Source organism: Malaclemys terrapin, chromosome 3, assembly GCF_027887155.1.
Source record: "Malaclemys terrapin pileata isolate rMalTer1 chromosome 3, rMalTer1.hap1, whole genome shotgun sequence".
In the NCBI taxonomy this organism is placed as follows: Eukaryota; Metazoa; Chordata; order Testudines; family Emydidae; genus Malaclemys; species Malaclemys terrapin.
This window is the reverse complement of record NC_071507.1, coordinates 193,013,521-193,035,825: the sequence shown is the minus strand read 5'-3', so window position 1 is coordinate 193,035,825 and position 22,305 is coordinate 193,013,521. Positions and strand designations below refer to the sequence as shown.

General features: G+C 42.7%; 1 protein-coding gene across 1 annotated transcript in view; it reads right to left on the bottom strand.

Annotated features, from left to right (window-relative positions):
• Positions 1-4,126: 4,126 nt before the first annotated feature.
• Positions 4,127-22,305, bottom strand: part of RCAN2 (regulator of calcineurin 2) — a 167,834-nt gene continuing 149,655 nt past the window's right edge. Inside the window, exon 5 of the mRNA XM_054022340.1 lies at positions 4,127-12,011. Coding sequence (XP_053878315.1) covers positions 11,851-12,011 — 161 coding nt within the window. The 3' untranslated portion in view covers positions 4,127-11,850. The remainder of the gene's footprint in view (positions 12,012-22,305) is intronic.

The following is a 22,305-nucleotide window of genomic DNA, read 5'->3' as shown; positions in this document are numbered from 1 at the left end:
AGCATGGGCCAGCCAACTCCGCTGCCCCAGGGCAGGGCCACACACCTAACTCCTTTTAACAGACAGCTTGCTTAAGGTATGGCGGGGTTGCCTGCGCTAGCAGGAGCTTGGACTCAGTTCCCTGGGAGTGCCATACAGTGTTATGTCTGACAGGGCAGTTTCCGGCTGGGATCCTGGATAAACCTGATTGAAAGAAGAACAGGAGTACTTGTGGCACCTTAGAGACTAACAAATTTATTAGAGCATAAGCTTTCGTGGACTACAGCCCACTTCTTCGGAAGCATATAGAATGGAACATATATTGAGGAGATATATATACACACATACAGAGAGCATAAACAGGTGGGAGTTGTCTTACCAACTCTGAGAGGCCAATTAATTAAGAGAAAAAAAACTTTTGAAGTGATAATTAAGCTAGCCCAGTACAGACAGTTTGATAAGAAGTGTGAGCATACTTACAAGGGGAGATAGATTCAATGTTTGTAATGGCTCAGCCATTCCCAGTCCTAAGGTGCCACAAGTACTCCTAGCACACTAACACGGCTGCTACTCTGAAACCTGATTGAGTTAAATTTAATACCTTTGGGGTCCATTGTAGTGAAAATACAATTGTTTATCTGTTATTGTAGGGCTGTAGGTAACATTTCCAGGAGACTCACTAATGTAAACCTTGGGGCAATGGTAGGAACATCAAAGAACTCTTTAGCACCATAGGTATGAAGTGGTCTCCTTTTCTTTCTCTCTCTGCTCACACAGCAGTGCTGTGGACTTCCTTGCTGCAGAAATTGCAGCTTGTCCTTACTCTCTGCCAAATTAGCAAGATCTCTCAAGTGGTAGACTCCATTTGATTTATTGAGTCTAAACAGATTTTTTTCCCAATAGCAGGTAGGGATGATGCAGAATCACATCCAGTTAAGGCATGTACAGCAGGTAGTATCTTGCAGATGTCAGAATTGAGTGTGTCACAAATTGCATGCACAGGTACGATAGGTGCTATGATTGTTTCTCCCTTACCAGACTTAAATATGGTCGTCTTGGCCATGGCAGGGGTGCCAGATTTCTTGACTGGCCTGAAGAAGCTACATGCCCCATAAGAATCAAGTGCACCTCTCACAAATCTCTCCATTTGTTCTTCACCAACATCTAATATTTTCAGCAGAAACTCTTGTACATCTGATGTTATACACAGTCCAATAGATATGTTGATAAGCACCTCTAGATGTGATTCAGGGTCAAATGGATTTATCATATTGTTGATGACATGGTTGGCAAAGACTTGTTTGTGGACTGTGTCTTCGCTACTTCTTGTTAGGTGACTTCTTTCTCATAGCTTTTGATCTTCACTCAGGATATGTCTTGTGGGGGTCCATATAACAAGGGCTGGATTCTTTTTTGACTGTTCCTACAGTCCCACTTCTGCCCTTTGAGTCTTTGAAGACAGTTTTCTCTGTTCCCGCATCACTCCAAATGCCATTGAAAGAACCAGGTGTCTGACATACATCATGTACTTCCTCAGGGAGATTTAACATGCCAGGAATGTAGACTGATATCCATATGGAATAGTCGGACCTGCCTGCAGTATGGAACATTGTTTGTGAAAGGTATTAAGAAGTTGAAATGAACTTAAACAGTAAAAACTTCTAGTCATAGTCATGTTGCAGTGTTTCTGGAACTGTGCTAAAAATGTTGTTCTCATTTTGGGTACCATATTTTCACCTCACCTTCACATCAGACCTCATCCGAACATATATAAAATAAGCATTCAAATGATATAGGATGTGGGTGTGTGTAGGGTAGGCACATTGAACTCCAAAAATATGGCAGCTTTTCAGAGAATTGTCACAATATCTGTACAGGCAGGGAACTGTTCACCCTGGAGATACCCTAGTCAGACGGGAAAGACCAGAGGATGGGTCTCCACCCAAGAGAAGTAACGGCCAAAGGAGTCGGAAACCTGAGGGTGAGTGCCCTTGCTGGACCACTGAAGGGAACTACTACATGTGCTGTTGTCCTGAACTGTGCCATATGTTCTTGTGAAGGCAACAGAGGCAGGACTAAGATATTCTCAATTAAGAGGTCTAGACTTCCAGAGGAGCACTGGTGAATGTAGTGTGACCTCCTGTAGAAAATGCTGCCAAATAAAGCTGCCAATGGCATTTAAAACAGGAACTTGTCCCCCTTTCCTCCACACACTTTTGCTCCTGCCCTTCCCTCTTCCCCATACCCAAGCAGAGCTGTCTATAACTTGGCATGGGATGAGAACCAGAGGATCCATGGACTCCACTAGGGACTTTGCTTTTGTCAGTCTATTTTATGTGGAAGGTGCTCAGGTCCAGACCTCAAAGATATATAGGCACCTGTTTCCCATAGAAATCCCTTTGAGGATCTGGACTGCAGATATTGCTGTGTTGGGTAGCAGGACAAACCCTAAAATGGACAAAATTATTTTTTTTTATTATTTATTTTTATTATTATTATTATTATAAATTGAGTAGAAACGTTTTCATTTGGATGAAATCTGACAATTACAAATTCTTATAAAGTCTTCAGAATTTCACGGGGGAGGGAGAGTTTCCCTGAAGAGCTCAAAGCCTTTTACACAAACATGACTCCCTTTGAGGAAGCAAAGTGTCATTGTTCCCAGTTTACAGATAGCTGTTCTGCCTTGATTTCCCTATAAGTGACTGCCCCTCTGTGGCATGCCAGCTACTAATAAACCAGGGTTTTTCTAGTCACATCATAATACAAAGGTTGATTGATTGGTGCAGCACGTCTCCTCCCATTTACAATCAGCACTGTATTTCATGCAGGGGTAATTTATTCTGATATTAGGGCACAGGGTTAAGGTATGACAAGTGTAACCTTAACTCTTGGTTTCCCTTTTTCCTATTGATTGTGAGTTTTTGCGTAGTTTGAAAAGCATCACCTTAATGCTACATTTCCCTGTTTTCCAACTTTTGTTTTTTTTAACCGTACATTTCTGTGAGATAGAAAGCAGAGGACCCAGTATGGTGTGCCAGCAATCTTAATTCATTCTTCAGTTATGTTTTCATTTGGCGAGGGAGGGGATTTCTATATGGTAAGTATTTAGGCATACGTTTCATTACTGCACGAAGGGCTGGGTTGTTATATACCTCCAAGTCATCAAACACCTCTAACAGTACAGGTGGTCTTCAGATTTCAAGGGCTTAGTAACTCTATTGATGGCCACAGATGCTCAGTGCCATACAGATGCAGTATAAAACCCCAGGCAGAACAGAAGGGAATGGAGTTGTTCTTGATTTAAACCTGTGTAAGATCAACATTCATCAATTTTAGACAGGCAAGCCTATTTTTTTTCTTCATTTCTTCAAATTAGGGGTCCAAGATTAGTACACAATTTGAATGTATCTTGGAAATGTGTTTTATTGGTCTGATTTGTATAAAATGTGACATCAGTACATAGAAATTGACAGACTGGTTCAGACCCAAGGTTAGGGTGACCAGACAGCAAGTGTGAAAAATCGGGACGGGGATGGGCGGTAATAGTAGCCTATATAAGAAAAAAACCCAAATATCAGGACAGTCCCTATAAAATCGGGACATCTGGTCACCCTACCCAAGGTCCGTCTAGTCCAGTATACTGTCTCTGACAGTGGCCAGCAACAGATGTGTCAGAGGAAGGTGCAAGAAAGCTTGCAATGCACAGATGTGGGATAAAATTGTACACAAGCACAGGGTTAACAAAACCTAGTTAGGTGCCTTTAGGTGACTGTGTTTTTCTGTATTGTTATATATTGTGACTCTTAAGCCTATGGTGGTACCACAGATACATAGCTATTAAACCATGATAGGTTGATAAACACACCTTGGTGGTGGTGAGTGAATCTTCATCCTTCCGCAACAAAATGAGGCCTCCCTCTTCTGGACTAAAGTGGTATCTAGCAAATTTATAGTTGTCACGGCTATCCACTAGAGGGAGCCATTGGCACGCATTAAGCCAGCATGCTGCATTTATCTATTGTTACAAATAGCTAGAACGGAGGTAGTGTTTTCTTCAGTGTTTGTGGGAAATGCTTTGCCTGCTTGAAATTAATATACTGTGGGGATTAATGATAATCAAAGGAAATTAAGCATAGGCAAGAAGTTCAGTAATTCCACCAAAATGTTTAATACCATATTAGATTTCCACTGAAGTACAGAGCTAATGTATTTGTACAAAATATATGGTTAAAAATAGTATTGATTTATAATATGTACAGATATGTCACATCTTTGTCAGCAATCCAGACACTTGAATGAGGAGAACATGGTTAATGGTCTCAGATCCACAATAACATACATGAAAGGCTTCTGCAGCTAATCACAATAGGACAACTTGCCAAATCAACAGTAAGGATGAAGCAATCAATACGGATGACATATTCCTTTCAGAAATCTCTGAACGAGAAACAGTCTGCTCTAAAATGGATTCAAAACATTTATACTTTTTTTTTCTAAATTGATAGTGAAGAGAACATGTCTTCAGGACACTAATGTAGACACGACGGTCCTGTACTTGATTAATGATCGATCACTTTCAGTGGTTTATTAAACAAGGCTGATTTTCTGATGCACAGAAGATAGACCAGTTTACTCCTGCTGGCCTGATCCTATTCTTAGGAAGTCAATGGGAAAACCTCTGTTGACTTCAGCAAGAGCAAGATTGAGCCCTCTATATCCTGGATATGAATTACAGGAGATTAAATTCTAGAGTCTTTATCTAGGTGCTGAATGCTTTTAATTCCCATTGACTCAGAGGATGAACAGCACCTCAGGTGCAGCATCAGGTTCCTAGTGCTTACTTGAACAAGATTCCCCAGACAAAGAAATCCTGGACACCAGGGCCTGCAGATACTCCATTGTTGGAATACTGGTATTCAAAGAGTCCCTGGGTGACCTTTACCCATCTTGGAGTGAGTATCTGTTAAATGGGGTTGATAAACCTTATTATGCCTTCCGAACATCCCTGACCTAGAGGCAGCACGGTTTCTCATGCCCTGGTAAGAATGCAGGGTAGCATTGTGTTTTAGGGAGTGCAAGTGCTGTGCTGCCTATACTCCTCTCCAAGCCAAAGCATCTGCACTGGCCAGTTTGCAGATGCCTCAACCTCTTTGGGGTAGATAGTGGCACTTGCTCCTCACTGTCCTTGCACTCTTCTGAGCACAAACTGTGGAACCATGGCCAACCCTCACCTAGGCATGTGAGGTAACAGATCTCTTGGGCTACCCCCCTCCTTACACATCTGCACGGGGCACAGCACAATCTCCCCCATATGGTGTTGCTAAAAGCCTCAGTAACTCCAACTGCAAAGCCAGGTGAACATGGTACAGTGTGGGTTGCTGAACTTTGTCCTGTATGAGCTTCTTGAATAAAAGGTGCCGTGTTCCTCACCAACGTAACTATTAATTTTAGTGTTGTTACACCAGGGATTAATCTTGTCCAGGGTCTGTCCAGTACCTTAATCTGTACCTTATTTTTTTGAGCCAGCAAACCTTGTATATTTTGGTAACTATTATTGTAAAGTGGCTTCCTTGAGGAAAACACAAAAGCTTCAAGATAAGACATTGCTTTATTTTCTTATACATTAACACAGTGGATAAGTAATTGCAGTACTTAAACTGAATTTGCAAGGTTTTTTTTTTTTTAATTAAAGAATCTTGAATGGAGGGGGAGGAGGAAACCTACAAACAGTGTTCTGTGATTTTGAGTTTCAATGGCTAGCAGGAAATTGCTGAACCAAAACCAAAGCAAATAGCAGTTGCACTAATCAGGATTATTCATAATAACCGGCCCAACATCCGTCTTCCAGGAAAAAACAGTTCCTGTCCCCACCCCGATCTATGACAAAGTACTGCTGGGCTGTTATCACCTCAGATAAATCATTCTGATGAGTCTGGGAGTAATTCTAACAAATAATTTGCAGACTCTCCATTATCAGGCAGTAAGTAACTACAAGCCCAATTCTGTGAGGTGTTGAGTCCCCTTTGAAAACAGGGCCTCTGTGCAAAAAGTAAGTCAGCAATAATCATTCTAGTTGTTGCCAGCTTTGGACTTCCCAGTGCATCCTGTGCGCTCTAATATCTGTCCTGTCTAGGTTGTAAACTCTTTGGGGTGGTGATTATCTTGATTTGTGTCTTGCACAGCCCCAAGCACACCACCGGTAACAAAATACATGCACAACTTTGGGTGTGCAGTCAGTTGTGCAAGTAATCAGGGCATGAACCTGTGAGGTGCTAATAACAATTGGAGGTAAGACATGCCTTCAATTCTGACTCCCAAGAGTTGCTCGGCATCTTGCAGGATCAGGCCCTGATTGCACACTATCACTTGTGTGTGCAAATGCCCTACTATAGAAGTGTAACAGCCCATTTGTGTGTTCAGATTAAGTGCTTAATGGAATTTTGTACATATAACTTCTGTGATTACATTTGCCCATACAGAGTCCAGGTGAGGCCTGTCTGGAAACGTGGCCTCCAATGTTCACTTTGGCAACCATTGGGCTTATTTCCAGGCAATGTGGTTTTTCCCTTTTATGCACTATTCAAACAAATGGCATTTAGACAATTTTCACGTTTCAATACAAATCAGCTAAAGAATCTTTTCTCATTGTTGCTTGGGCAAGCTCACATGCTGCCTAGCAGTAGAGAATAATTAAGTGTTATACAGACCATTTTACCCCTGGATCCCATCCCTGCCACCTTTTTATACCAGACACAAAGAATAAGGTCTACATTGTAAAGAGACCAATGATTTTTGTGTGTTTCAATTTTTGGATGGCAATCTGAGACATTAAAGGGTCCTGATTTTCACCAAGTTCTGAGCACCATCTCTCTGAAAATCAGGCCCTTTTAAGATGCCTCATATTGAGCACCAAAATCATTAGTCACTTATGAAAATTAGATCTAAACGACTTGCAGAAGGTCACACACAAGAAATCTCTGGCGGAGCTTGGTAGAGAACCCATATCTTCTGGCTCCAGCCCTTTGCCTTAAACACAAAACAATCCTTCAGGACTATCCTAGAGGAAGAGGAAAAATACCCTATATGAATTGACATGGTAGACCATAAACCATCACTCTGATATTTTGTGGGAATCAGGATTAGTATTGTTCTTTTCTTTTTAAGATTAGGCATTTTCTCAGTGCCAAGTTAACTATTTAAACATGCATATGTATCATGTTTACCCATTTTTAACAGCCACCGTGGAGTGATTTCAGTTGGTAGAGATACATACTTGCTTTTCTGGACTAATGCAGTGTGCTATTTTTACATAATCCCAGGCAAATTCAGATATGGTATAAGCAGTGTAAGTTTATGAAAGTCAATGGAATTGCAACTACTTAAATTAGATTTGAATTTTAGCTTCATATCTTGCCAGGAATTGTCATAATTTGTACAGAAAACAATAGTGACTGAAGTGAAAGCTTGCATATATCACACTTATATTTCCTTTATCCTCCTGCTCCAGAAACACAGGCCCACTTGAACTACAGGATAATCTCCAGTCAGCAGCATGTGGCCTGTGACGCACATTTTAAGCAGTCCTGGTTCCATCCAGTAGCGAGCAGTAGTGCACATTCACACTAGCCAGTTCACTAGACTATTTTAACCTTTCTTGAGGATTGCTTTTCAAAATGCCAAAAGCAAGCAGAACACATGGACAAATCATCATTTGCCATATTTATTTTTTAAAACTAAGCTCTGAGTTATACAAGTGCAAAAGTGATTCATTAGCCAATAACCTTTTTTAATACTCCTATAAAATATGACTAAATAGAATATTTGTAAAAGGTGTGTACAGTATAATGGAAATGCTGACACATAACTAACTCTCACAGTGCTAGGACATACCACTGTAAAGTCTTGCAAGACTATTTAGCTGATTATCATTCTATACAAAAGACGTTCCCTTTGTCTCAAGAAAGGCCCTTTTCACTGTCACTGCATGAAAAGAGAACTAGCCAATTTGGGAGCAAATAAATGTGAAAGAGCAGGATTGTCGTTTACCCACAGGACACATTTTTAACCCTATTCAAGGTTGTTTTTTTTTTTTTTTTTTTTTTTTTTTAAGTACGGATCCATTTAGCTCAGATATTATAGCAAGGTTTTTTAGAGGGAGACAATCCAGCTATGGGATCAGCTAGTATGCTGTTCTAGTGGTGACGGTGGGTCCCCACAAGGGCATGGGGGTCCTGTTGCAACACTGAGACTTTTGACAATGACTACTATTTATTTTGAAATGTTTGAGCACCCTGCTTTGAGTTTAAGGATGTTAAATGCACAAATACGTTTACAAAAGAAGTCACCGTATGCAGAGTATGAAAGAGTCTAAGTTCAGAGAAGAAGGGGGAGGACAAGCGGGGTAGAGGGTGCACCAGTAGTAGCAATTGTAAACTTCATTTTCTCTACTCCATTTCTAACCAGAGGAGTGAGCAACGTACATCCACTAGAGGGTGCCATTTCACCTCTAGAAAACCATTTCAGTAGTATCTCAGAACCCATTTGAAAAGCAAGTTTAAAGAATCAGGGCCAAATTCTGCTGTCTCTTACACTGGTGTGAATCAGGAGTAACTCCAGTGAAGCCACTGGAGTTAGTCCTGATTTATAGTGGCTTCACTGGAGTTAGTCCTGATTTATAGTGCTCTTATAAAGTGCTCTGCTTTTGGTGTTGCAAATCCTCATACAGCGAGTGAAAGTCATAGTAGCTGAGTTTGCAGACCTTACATAGACAAAACTCCCATTGAAGTCAGTAGGGCCACAGGATCTGGACTACTGAATTTATGTAGAAAATTTACTTTTCAAAGTGGTCAGCCCTTTTTGGGGAAGCCTGTTTTCCACTACTAGTCAGGCTTAGGCTGCTAGTGAGATACAAAGCTGGCTTACCAGGTTCTCAAATGTTATTTTCATACTAGAGAGGTTAATCTATAATATCAGAAGTATTGTTCTTTTACATAGTGATTTATAAACCCTGATTGCAGCCATACCAGGATTCCCTTGGGTTGTCTCAATCTTTCAGCTGTGTTTTTCTTTCTGTGGTTTGGACAGTGAAGCTATTTCCCACACCCTCCTGCACAGTACCTATAGCTCCACTCTTTTAGGACCTAACGTAGTCAATTAACTATGCCTGTCTTTAAGCATCCCTTGTGTGCATGCCCCATAATGCACTTTGAGACAATAAGACGAAGTGAACATTAAACTAAAACGGATGCTTCAGTCACAATAGGATTTTTAATCTGAGTTGGGCCCAAATTGCATAATTTGGACCCGGATCCAAACCCCCAAATGGCTGATTTTGCTTTGATGTGGGGACTAGGTCTGGGTTCCTTATTCATTGTTTGATTTTTGTACATAAAAGACCAGATCCTTAGCTGGTGTAAACTGAGGTAAATGGAGCTACACAGATTTACAGCAGCTGAGGATCTGGCCCCCAAATCTCTGCCATCTCAAAGTGATGGTTTTATTCGGGAAATGTTACATTTAAACCTCACATAAAAATACTATTCGTAATTAACTGTCTAAAGCCAAAGGATCTTGACATCAACATAGCTTTTTATCTATGTAGTGACACATGAAATAGGAGGGGATTCGTTCTCCTTAAATCCTATAGCTTGCCTGATGTACCATTTTCAGCAGGAATGGTCACATTATAGTCCCAGGGTAGAAGGTGATTTAAAATAAGAAGATTATTCTTTAAAGCAGTTCTGAAAGCATTGCCCAAAAGTAATAATGTGAAATAGCCGAAAAGCTTTTTTTTTTTTTTTTTTTTTTTAAAAGAAGGTCCTCTGTCTAGATCCCATAAAGCTAATAAAGTCAAGTCTCATTTAGGTTAGGTCTCTGCTGCATTGAACATGCTTGTTGAACCTAAATGTGAACGTCTGCTAAATGGTGTCCACACTGCACTGAGAATCATCACCATAAGGGTTATGCATAAGCAAGGCTCTAGTTCTCTGTGGTGATGGTCAGAAAAGGAACTCTCTAAAAATGGCTCATTCTTACACCCACAGCTCTGTTCTCCCAATGGGCATTGAGAATTCTCTGCTGATTTTAGTGACAAAATTACATGTTTTTCTTTCTGTCAGTATTGCTGAGTCAATACAGCAATGGGAGAATGAGCTAGAGTCCACTGAAGCATGCGTATCCTCATCGTTAATTAAGATTCTGCCACTGTAATTTTCAGAAACTTCCTAACAAGGTTTTATTACAGAACCTAGCTTGACTTTCAGATCCCAGGTTGACCTTGCAGGGTTGAGAAGTAGAAAAACTTAATTTTTACTTGTAAATGGAGCAAATTTGATCGGAAAGGCACTGAGAGTTTAAACATGGAACCCCTCAGTGCCATCTCTACAGAGTCTTTTTCAAGGGGGTGGGATAGAACTGCTGCTCATTTGCTTATGCCCCAATCCTGCAAAGCCATATGCATATGCTTCACTTTCATAACATTCATTTAATGGAATTACTCACGTGTGTCAAGTTAAGCTCATGTGCCTTTGTAAGAGCGAGGCTTAGATCTCTAGAAAGCACTTTCTCGAAACGGTGAGCGTGCATGAGAATAATTAACAGAGATGATCTGCCCAGGTAGAAAATCCAAATATCTAAGTACTCTCTGCTACCAGCCACAATGAAAGCACAAAAATGTCAGTAATCCTGTGCATTTTATGGGTGACAGGGACATGTAGGAGTGAGTGAGACAGGAGAGTAAATTCCATGCAGTCTAAGTTCAAGTTTAAGTGTGGTCCTGTTTTATTTGGCCTGGGGGAGGGGCGGGGAGAGAATACTGCATACAGCTAATATGGACCTTAAAACACATCGAGCAAAGGGGGAGGGGGAGTGCTGATTATTAGGGAGAGGCAAATATTTGCAAACAGCTGGAGTATCAGGGCTATCCAGCATTCCACTGGAAACCTCTGCCCATCACTGCCTTTTGCTGCTACCACGAGACAGCAATGAATCCCAGTGTAATGGGAAGTTAGCTTCTCCACCCTAAGCTCAGGGGTGCAGGAAAAGAGAAGTAACATCCTTGCCCTCCTGCTGGGAGGGAATGTGAGGATTTCCCCCACTGCTAGCAGCCTGGCTCCCTCTCATTGGAGGGCGAAGGAATGAAGGACACCTCCCCCTTCACAAAATCCTGCCTCCCCCTTCAGCCCAATGCACTCCAGGGTGTGTTAGCCTCAGATTTAAAGGGCCAGTGTATTCAGCAGCACTCAAGGGACAGGAGTGTTTCACTCCTCTGGCTGTAACTGAAACATGCAGAGAACTTCTTGTCCCCTGCAGAAGTTGCCAGGGGGAGTGAAAGGCCACTGGGTTGCCCCACACAAGATAAATGCTCAGTAAGTGGAGGTGAAGGGGTTAAAGACCACCAAGCTGCTACCTCACACAATGACACCAGGTAAGAATGAGGGACAAGTGGGAGACCCAGGTCTGCTGGGGAGGAGTGGGAGAGTGGGGAGTGGGATCTTACAGGAAGTGGAGCAGAGAATGTTTTTCTGCTAGTCTGAATGTTAATCCCAACATCAGCCTATTTGCTCATCACTAGTTTACTAAGTGATGCTTCTGGTTTTGCTATCATTACAAGGTGCAAAGCTATGAAAAACCCTCAGACTGAGCCCCTTTCCCAAGATCTATTACACTTGATGGTAGGTGATATGGTTACATGTACAAAGAACTTTTTCCTAGCCCTTGTGTTAGACAGGCTTGAGTACAGAGACGGGATTTCAATGAGCTAGATGTCCCATTACCCAAGAGGCAATGACTGCCCTTCAACAAAACATAGCAAACAGAAAAACAAAGAGCCATGCTGGAGGAGAGAAGTGCGGCTTCCGCTGGAGAGGCTCAGTTAGACACAGGAGGAGGCAGGCCAGGGCGCCGGGTTTGAATAATTTTTGGCTTTGGAGAATTCTTTGGGTCCTCTTCTTCCTCTGTGTCGCTGTCGCAGACATGCACCACCACGCTCGGGGTGGACTCTGTCCCTGCATGCAGCTCGTACTTCTCCCCTGGAAGCAGACATAAGTGGTTAGGTCAAAGGTCACCAGTATAGGAGAGCCAAACATTGACTCTGGCCTGGTCTGTCTCCAGGAATAGCCCTGATTCAGCAATCCGGATAGCTACACCATCGCTGAGCTTTACGCATAGACAAAACCACACAGGAGTTTGCCTGGACTGGCTAATGGAGGTTTATTCCTGCATGCTCCTTTCTACACATAGGGGTCAGCACCCCTGCAACTACACCGAAAGCTGGCGACTGATTACTATGCCAGGCTAGTCCCAAGTGTAGACGAGGCCTAAGGGTGGAATCCAGGATAATCTGGACTAGTTAAAAACAAACTGCACTGGTGTCTATGCTAGCATTTCCCACTAGTGCAGCCACACTCGTGGCTGAAGTCACAGAGTAGACAAGGCTTAAATGTATGTATAAGGGGAGAGAGAAGGTAGCCGAGTGTCATGGAGATGGGCCCAGCTCAGAACCACACCTCCTAAACCCTCTATCAACAGGGAGTTCCGTGCTGGACTCAAACTTCATGGCTGCCCCTTGTATCTAAAATGGGCCAAACCTCAGCACCCCAGGCCCAAACTTCCTTCGACTCTGGGATCATTCAGATCCAGGTACTCACACTGCAGCTTGGTCCCATCTCTAATTTCTCTAGCTACTGTAGCGGTAGACTGTGCGGGAGAGGATTTGTTTATCACTGATAACAGTTCCAGCTATAAACATCTCTAAATACCCTTCACCATTGAATGTAGGCACAGCATCTACTTAGCACTTATGACAGTCGTCATTTTGGCGGACACGTAGGGGATTGAACCAGAGCCCTGTAGAGCTAAAAGCATGAGCAGCTCTAGCCTGAGCCAGTGCTCTTTAGCAGTCGCTGTAACACACTCATATCCTCTGCAGATCGGGCATGGAGCAGGACCTGTCCCACACTCAGCAATGGGTTAGACACTTATGCAGCACTCTGGATTTTCTAAGTGCTCTGTGCACATTCATTACTTAACCCTCCAAGTTCCCCGGTGAAGGAGGTCAGTGTTGTGGAGGTGGAAATGGGGAAAGGAAGTGAAATGACTTGCCCACAGCCCCAGAATAAGAGTTAGGGTCAGAACTCAGTATTTCCTAGCTCCAAGTCCTGTGCACCATCTCCTGAACAATGCTGCCTCTGTTCAGTGTGGTACATGGGGCTGTAGCTAAGAATAATGGGATGGAATTAAGAAAAAGTAAATTTAAGAAGGATAACAGGAAACATTTCCAACGTTGAGATCTGAGAGACACTGGCCTGGTCTCCCCTAGGAAGCCGGGGTTAGTCTCATGGCTTGGCAGTTGAAACTCAACTGGAGAAAGCACTAGAAAATGTGTTGTAGGGAACAATCCTGGCCTTGCAGGGGCAGACTAGATGACCTATTGGAATAGGTCATTTCCATCTTTTATGCCTGCAAGCACCAGTGCACTTTATTTAAGTTTGACAAATTGGCTTATTAAGACTCTGACGAACACCATGATCGGCTACTGGCAAACACTACTGTGTCTTTGACAAACTATGCTTTATATGACTGCTTTGAGTTAAGAGCGGCCAATGCAAATTTACTGTAAATCCTCTAGGAGGAGAGCAAGGCACCATATAGCTAGGTAAGATGGAACTCCCAAATCCTATTTGCTATAGACTAAATGATTATTACTACTTATTTGTATTGTGCCTAGTAGTCCTAGTCATGAACCAAGACGTCATTGTACTAGGGGCTATATAAACAGAACCAAAAGATGGTCCCTTGCCAGGTTTTATAAATTACTGAGCCTGATCCCAAAAATCTTCATTCACAGGATTCTTTATTACACACACCTTTTTGAATAAAAGGTTGCAGGGCCCCTATCACTCCAGGTAACTCTGCACCTGCTACAAGGAAAGCATGGTGTTCGTGCTGGTTTGCTGTTCATCCCAGTGAGTTTTATAGGCCTGGGATTAGAGGACAGGGTGCATTTTTATCTGGAGATGGGAGGCAACTTTACAATCAAGACAGTGAATAGCTCCTGTAAATTAGGCTTCTTGCTGGAAGAGATATTTTATTGCTGTGATCCCATTAATGCTGACATTAAACGTCTCTATTTTTGGAAATCTTTTTCCTGGATCCAGATTGAGTAAAGCACTATGGGGCTTGTTGAGAAGCTAAAATGTAAAAAGAGAAACAGCTTGGTCATGCTGTATGGAGAAATTATATGGTTTTGCTTTGCCTATTTTCCCTGCAGGCTGCAGCTAATTTCTCAGCTATGGGCTGACGTCAATGCTGCCAACCAGCACTGAGGGGCACATTGGTCACTGTCAGCTGCAAAGAGCTCTGTGGTGCAGTGCACACACAAAGCTGGGCCATTTCTTATCACACCACGTACAGTAACTCACATTCACTGTCCTCTTAAAAGGTAATAATCCCAGCTCAGATGCCACATTCTTTTATGCTCAAATTCTTCCCCAAAGGTTTCTTTCCACTGAAAAAGAGAAGTGGAAATAACTATAGACATTGGGACAAACATTCAGAGGCCTCTGGCACAAGTAACTGCAGCAGCAATTAATGTCACTTGAACGAATCAGGATTCAGTGCTCCCAAAAATGGATTCTGAAGGTGTCCAAGTGAAGAACAGCTAATTGCCCTACAATAACTGAGATTCTTTGAGATGCTGTAGGCAGTGTGGATCCTACTGTAGGAACACAAGCACCTCATGCACACGACACCAGATGTTTCTTGATTAGCAGTATCCATCAGGGCCATCCATGGTGCCCGGGCCTCCCTGTGCTCTTGCCATAAAGGGCAGGGGGCTGCTGCACTCCTCCCACAGTTCAAAGCCTGTGTGGTGGAGGACTCTGAAAAGCAGGAATGGGATGCAAACGGACTACACCATCTCAAAGAACAGTTAGTGAAAAGTATTTTTCTTCTTCAGGTATTTGTCAGTATGGATCCCACTGCAGGTGATAGGCAAGCAGTACCCCCCCTGAAGTTCAGCTGCATCAGTCAAACAGAGATTAAAGTACTGCTGTCCTGAACGTGGTCTCTGATTTGGCTGCCAGGTCAAATACATATGTCACGGAGTGTGGGGGGACACAAGGCCCTGCACCCCCGGCTTCCTGCAATTCACCATGACTCTCAGCCAGCCAGTAAAGCAGAAGGTTTATTCAAACGACAGGAACACAGTCCAAGACAGGTCTTGCAGGCACAGACAACAGGACCCCCCCCCATTAGGTCCATCTTGGGGTCCCAGGGGCACCACAGCCCCATTGGGGAGGGGCAGAGCCCATCTGGGCTCCCTCCATTACCACCCAGTTCCTGAAACTCTGTCTCTCCCCAGCATCTCCTCCCCCAGCCTTTGTTCAGTTTCCCGGGCAAAGGTGTCACCTGACCTCTAACCCCTTCCTGGGTTCTCATATTACATGCTCAGGTATTCTCCCTCAAGGTCAGTCTCCCATCCCCCAATGCAGACCATCCTAGCCGCACTCCCCTGCCTTCCCAGCCAACACTCCCGACTCAGCATTCAAAGACCACATTAAGAACAGTCCCAGTTTGTCACAACATATGCTTAACAAAAGTTAGCAGGTGATGCTGCATTGCTGCCTTGTAGATTTGCGAGATCAGCATGTTTCTGAAGTGGGTGGAAGATGGTGCCTGTGCCCTGGTGGAAAGTGCCTTGACATTCGGAGGGAGAGGCTCGCTAGCCAGCTGATAGCAGGTGGAAATACACTGCATGATCCACTTCAAGGATTCTCTGTGACAAGACAACCTTTCAAGGCACCAGATATAGACGAGAAGAGGTGGGGAGAGAACCCAAAACATTTAGTCCTGCTGAGGTAATATAGAAAGGCTCTGGAGACATATAGAATATGGAGCTTCTTTTCTCCTGGCATTGAGGCTCTGGAGACATATAGAATATGGAGCTTCTTTTCTCCTGGCATTGAGTGCAGTTTCAAGAAGATGACTGGTAATGTAATGGATTGGTTCAGGTGAAATTCCAACTCCACCTTAGGGATGACTTTGGGGTACAATTTCACCACCATCTTGTCCCTTTGGAAGGATGTGTAAAACAATCCGGACATAAAAACTTGGAACTTGCTGACTCTCCATGCTGATGTAATGGCCATGAGAATATCTGTCTTGTGATATTGTGATGCTGGCAGAGCAGGTGCCAGCTCATGCCAAGGCCCCTAGGCCTCAACTGACCACTGACAAATGCATAGCTGGAAACCAGTCTGGCTCACCTGTGTGTTAGTATTGTTAAACTAGGTATTGGGTTTATAAAAATGTATTTGGTGTTTTGGACTTTATGAAATGCTTTATGAGTTGCTGCGTGCATTAATCTCACTTATCGTATCTGTATCACGTTATATGGTAATATTTAAGTGTTCACTCAAACTATAAACCACAGGAGAGAAGCGTTAACAAATATGAAATACTGGTTTGCCACAGGTGTATCCTCCTGCCCAACAAAAGAAGACCTATAGACCCCAGACAAACCACTGTAGAATATCAGAGGAGAAAAGACTTTGTTGATTGCACCCCTCCACACCAATGAAGAGGAGATGTGCAGGTGGACTCGTCCCATCAGCTTGAACTCTGGGGGAAGGGAATAAAAATCCCTGACAAGAAGAAACTATCTTTATGCTGCTTGGACTCTGAGGGGCAAGGATTATGAAGCATACGCAAAAGATCCCCGGTGCTTGGCCGGGGTAGCCCTAAAGGACATATAAAGCTTACTTATTAGAGAAGCTTCTATCAGCTTTTGGAACCTAAGACTTGTGTGTATATGTTTACCCCCTTTAACTTTGTAAATAACTCTTATTTTCTTTAGTTAGTTTATTATAGGAATGGCTACCAGCATTGTCTTTGTAAGATCTAAAGTGTAATTGACCTGGGAAAGTGACTGGTCCTTTGGGACTGGGAGTAACTGCAATATTATGGTGATTTTTGGTGTAAGAGACCATCTATCACAAAGTTAAACTTTTAGGTTATGCAAGACAAACTGGGTTACCCAAGGTGACTATATGGGACTCCATGGTTGGGCTGTTACAGTGCTGAGGAGTTCACACTTGATGCTAGGTTGGTGAAATCAAAATATAGAACTCACAACCAGTTTGGTGGGTGTGCCCTGCTTCTTAACAGTCTGCCCTGAGGTTGTTACTCATGCTTTGGAGCCACTCCTGGCAGCCTGACAGGCATATTGAGTAGTCCCATAGCAGTTCAATAGAAGTCTTCGTAAGCTTTAGAAGGATGACACGGCAGCCCGTAATGAAGTTGGGTCTCTGACTGGAGAGCAAGCATGAAGAAAGTCCCTGAATACCAAAGGCTGTGAGAAGACTGAGTGAGACTGTACTGGAGCATAACATGCCAATACTGTAGAAAGGTAAGACTTTAAGAGAGTTAAACACTAGCCCCAGGTGTTTCTGGAGCAGGATGTGGTCTAAGATCTTTGGTATCGGGGACTCCACTGACTCAATATTATTCTGAGTTGCGCACATGGATAATCTTATCCATTTGGAGGATTAAGTTGTCCTGGTGGAACGTTTCCTGCTCTGCATAAGAATTTTCTGACCTGGTAGGGAGCAGTCTCTGTCAGTGTTGCTCAGCCAGCCAACATCCGGCCATCAGATGCAGCGACTGTGGGCCTGGGTGAGATATCGGACGATGGTTCTGAGGTACTATGTCAGGCAAGTTGGAAGGTGTATAGGATGCTGCTGAGACTCTGCTAATAATCAAAACTGTCTTGGCCAGTATGGGACTATCATGATGACTGAGGCCTTATCCTATATGACCTTGGATATTATCTAGGAATCAGAGGAATTGGTGGGAATGCATACAGGAGTTCAAGACAATCAAAGGAGGAAGGCATCCAGTAGAGGGCCTGAGCTCATGTCTCCTATGGAATAAAAGTTCCAGCACTTGGTGGTATCCTCTGTGATGAACAAATTTGATGGGAGTCCACCACCACTGATGGAATATCAGGTCTAGGATGGATTTCTGTAGTAACCACTACTGTTTGGTTAGCACGATTCTGCTCAGAAAGTCTGCTAGGTAATTGATGATCTCTGGAAGATATAGAGCTTGTGGGGTCACCTCATGCTGATGACCTGAAACTTAATGGCTTCCAAGCAGAGGGGATAATCACACACCTCTTTGCTTGTTTACATAGTGAATTGCCAACATGTTGTCTGTCAGAATTTGTACCTTGGAATTCTGCAGAATGGGCAAGAATGTTATACAGGGCTAGCCTGATGATCCTTAGTTCCAGGACATTCATGTATAGCTTCAATTTGTTCCGAGTCCATGTGCCTTGCATTTGGAGGTGTTTCAGGTGGGCCCCTCAGCCTGTCCCTGGTGTGTCCATGATAAACATTGTCCGGAAGAAGGGGGACCAAAAATGTCACCTTTCGCCTCATGTTCATGTCTAGCCACCAAGCCAGCAGTTGCAATGCTTGTGATGAGTCTTCATCGCATTTGCTCATATGATGTCTGGATGGGGCATACACGGATCTCAGCCACAAGTATAAAGGTTACAGGAGAAGTCTGGCAAGTGGCATCTCACATATGCACACTGATGTATGGCCTAATAGCCCCGGACATAGACACACTGTCATCGTTGGTTTCACTTGTAGGTTAAGCACCACTGAGTGAAGGGATAAGAAACTGTCCTCTGGTAGGTAAGCTCTTGCTGACCTGGAGTCAATCAGAGCACCTCTGAACTGTATTGTCCAATGATTACTCAGTTCATTGAAGTCAAAAATCAAAGCTCACAAGTGGGTCTGAAGATATTCATAATTTTTTAGAGTTTAGCCTGAGCTGAGAACTAGGGGGTTGGACACCTGGCCATGGGCGGTAAGAGGGAAATGAAGCACAGAGTGCACGCACAGCCCTAATGGACACTGCTAGCCAAGAAAAATCCAGTGCTGCATGCATGTGGTTCCCGCACACCCAGCGTGGGACCCACACTGACACAAACTCAGTTATGCTCACAAATAATTGTGGATACAATTTTGTATTCACAATTTTTAATGCCTACAAAATCGTGGACCACAATATGGAAGCCTTGTTAAGGCTGGACTGAAAATGAGGCCAATATAACTAAGTTATTGGAACCCAGTCATGTACAATCACCAGGATTTTTATAAAAATAGAATCTGGTGCTACATTTAATTGTTACTTAGGTCTTTAAAAAGACTGTTACTAAAGTACTATTAATAGCTCAGATACCAAGGTAATAAATAAAGGATGAAAAGGATAGATCTTCCCACTTTTTAAAGGGACCCCGTCAGGCCAACCATGGGCCAAATCCCCAACTGATATAAACTGATGTGTCTCCATTGATGTGATTGGTGTTTTGGTGATAATCTCTTAGTCCAAGTTAGGTTTACAGGCCTAATGAAATGGGAGCTATGTCAATTTACACTTGCTGATTATTTAGATTGTGGTAGTGCCAAAATATGCGAGGCTCTCTCCAAACACAGAGGATAAGCTAGTTAGGATTTAAAATTAGAAATATAAAAGGTACTGTCAGATAGTGTGATGACTCAACAGAAAAACACAATGGCAGTCAGCAAGGTCTCTACCTCAATATTTAACAAAATTAATTAATCTGCTCAGAATGAGAAATAGGAATCTCCCCAGGTTGATGTTCACCCACTCATTCTGGGTGCTGAAGTCTAACTTCCCAAAGGCATTTTCCTCCTCCTCCTCCTCCTGTCTTCCTATGCATCTGTTCAAGAGGACTGAAGAGGACCTGAAGGTTAACCTCTTGTTCACCAAGGAGATTCAGTTAACAGGTATATACCGTTTGGAGTGAAAGACTGAAACAATCACTAAGAAAGCTGACTATTATAAATCTGCCCCATTTAGTACATTACTTAGTACTCAGGTGTGAGGGGAATCTGACAACACCGTGGCCTGCAACCATGACTCATTTGGAAGAAATGTGTTTTTAGTTTCAAAAACCCTCTTCTAAATCCTCAAAGTGGGGATTATGCTTTAAATCTTTATTAAAACATACTGGACCAAATTCAGCTCCAGTGCAAGTGGGAGCAACTCCATGGATTGCAACAGATCTGCACCCGCTTACCCCAGGGCTGGATTAGAGTTGTTGTTTCAACTTTAATCTGAGTTATTTATTTTTAGAAGGCAAGAATTAGACTGGCCCAAATACTTTAAATATAGTACAGGAGGCAGGGCAGTCTAATCAGCCTTAGGCACTAGAAGAGTTAATGAGATCTCTATGCTTGTAGATCCTGTGTTTGTGGAAGGGCCATCCATTTACATACTAATTCTACCAGCCAAACCTGTGAATTTTCACACACACTTCATACACACCCAAAGTAAAGGTAAAAAGAAGAACAGGAGTACTTGTGGCACCTTAGAGACTAACAAATTTATTAGAGCATAAGCTTTCGTGGACTACAGCCCACTTCGAAAGCTTATGCTCTAATAAATTTGTTAGTCTCTAAGGTGCCACAAGTACTCCTGTTCTTCTTTTTGCGGATACAGACTAACACGGCTGTTACTCTGAAAGTAAAGGTAAGAGCAGACAGCGCGTTCTTTCCTAAATAGAATTTTATGTTGTTTTGTGAAAAGATGAGTTTAACTGATATATCTATTAAAGTGGGAAAAAATTCTGCAAAATCTATTTTTTATCCAAATTATGTATATTTGGGTCGACCAAAACATTTCGTGATTTGTATCAAATTCACTGATTTGTTTCAGTCACAAAATTTAAAAAAATTCATTTTGACATTTTAAAAACAAAAAGTAGGGCTGTCAAGTGATTAAAAAACCCTGCAATTAATCACACGCTTAAAAAATTAATTGTGATTAATCGCACTGTTAAACAATAGAATACCATTTATTTAAATATTTTTGGATGTTTTCTGCATTTTCAAATATATTGATTTCAGTTACAACACAGAATACAGAGTGTACATTGCCCACTTTATATTTACTTTTGATTACAAGTATTTGCACTGTAAAAAACAAAAGAAATAGTATTTTTCAATTCACCTCAGACAAGTACTGTAGTGCAATCTCTTTATCATGAAAGTTGAACTTACAAATGTAGAATTATGTACCAAAAAACCTGCATTCAAAAATAAAACAATGTAAAATTTTAGAGCCTGCAAGTCCACTCAGCCCTACTTCTTGTTCACCCAGTCGCTCAGACAAACAAGTTTGGTTACATTTGCAGGAGATAATTCTGCCTGCTTATTGTTTACAATGTCACCTGAAAGTGAGAACAGTCATTCGCATGGTACTGTTGTAACTAGGGTCACCAGATGTCCCAATTTTATAGAGACAGTCCCGATTTTTGGGTCTTTTTCTTATATAGCTCCCATTACCTCCACCTCCCGTCCCGCTTTTTCACACTTACTGTCTGGTTACCCTAGTTGTAACCAGAATTGCAAGATATTTACGTGCCACGTGCGCTAAAGATTCACATCTTTTCGTGCTTCAACCACCATTCCAGAGGACATGCATCCATGCTGATGATGGGTTCTGCTTGATAACAATCCAAATCAGTTCAGACCGACGCATGTTCATTTTCATCTTCATCATTTGAGTCAGATGCCACCAGCAGAAGGTTGATTTTCTTTTTTGGTGGTTCAGGGTCTGTGGTTTCGGCATCAGAGTGTTGTTGCCCTTTTACAACTTCTGAAAGCATGCTCCACACCTCGTCCCTCTCAAATTTTGGAAGGCACTTCAGATTCTTAAACCTTGGGTCGAGTGCTGTAGCTATCTTTAGAAATCTCACATTGGTACCTTCTTTGCATTTTGTCAAATCTGCAGTGAAAGTGTTCTTAAAATGAACATGTGCTGGGTCTTCATCCGAGACTGCTATAACATGAAATATATGGCAGAAAGCGGGTAAAACAGAGCAGGGGACATATAATTCTCCCCCAAGAAGTTCAGTCACAAATTTAATTAATGCATTATTTTTTTAAAGAGCATCATCAGCATGGAAGCATGTCCTCTGGAATGGTGGCCAAAGCATGAAGGGGCATATGAATGTTTAGCATATCTGGCATGTAAATACTGTGACAAAGTTCCTCCTCTATCTTGGTGGGTCCTGCGCTTATTGGCGGATTTTCTTGCCTCAGAGATTTACCATGTGGGTTGGGGAACAGCCCAGAGACCTTCCCCTCTGGAAGAACCCACAGTCCAGGTCAATTGGGAGGTTTGGGGGGAACCCGGGCCCGCCCTCTACTCCGGGTTCCAGTCCAGGGCCCTGTGGACTGCAGCTGTCTATAGTGCCTCCTGTAACAGCTGCATGACAGCTACAAC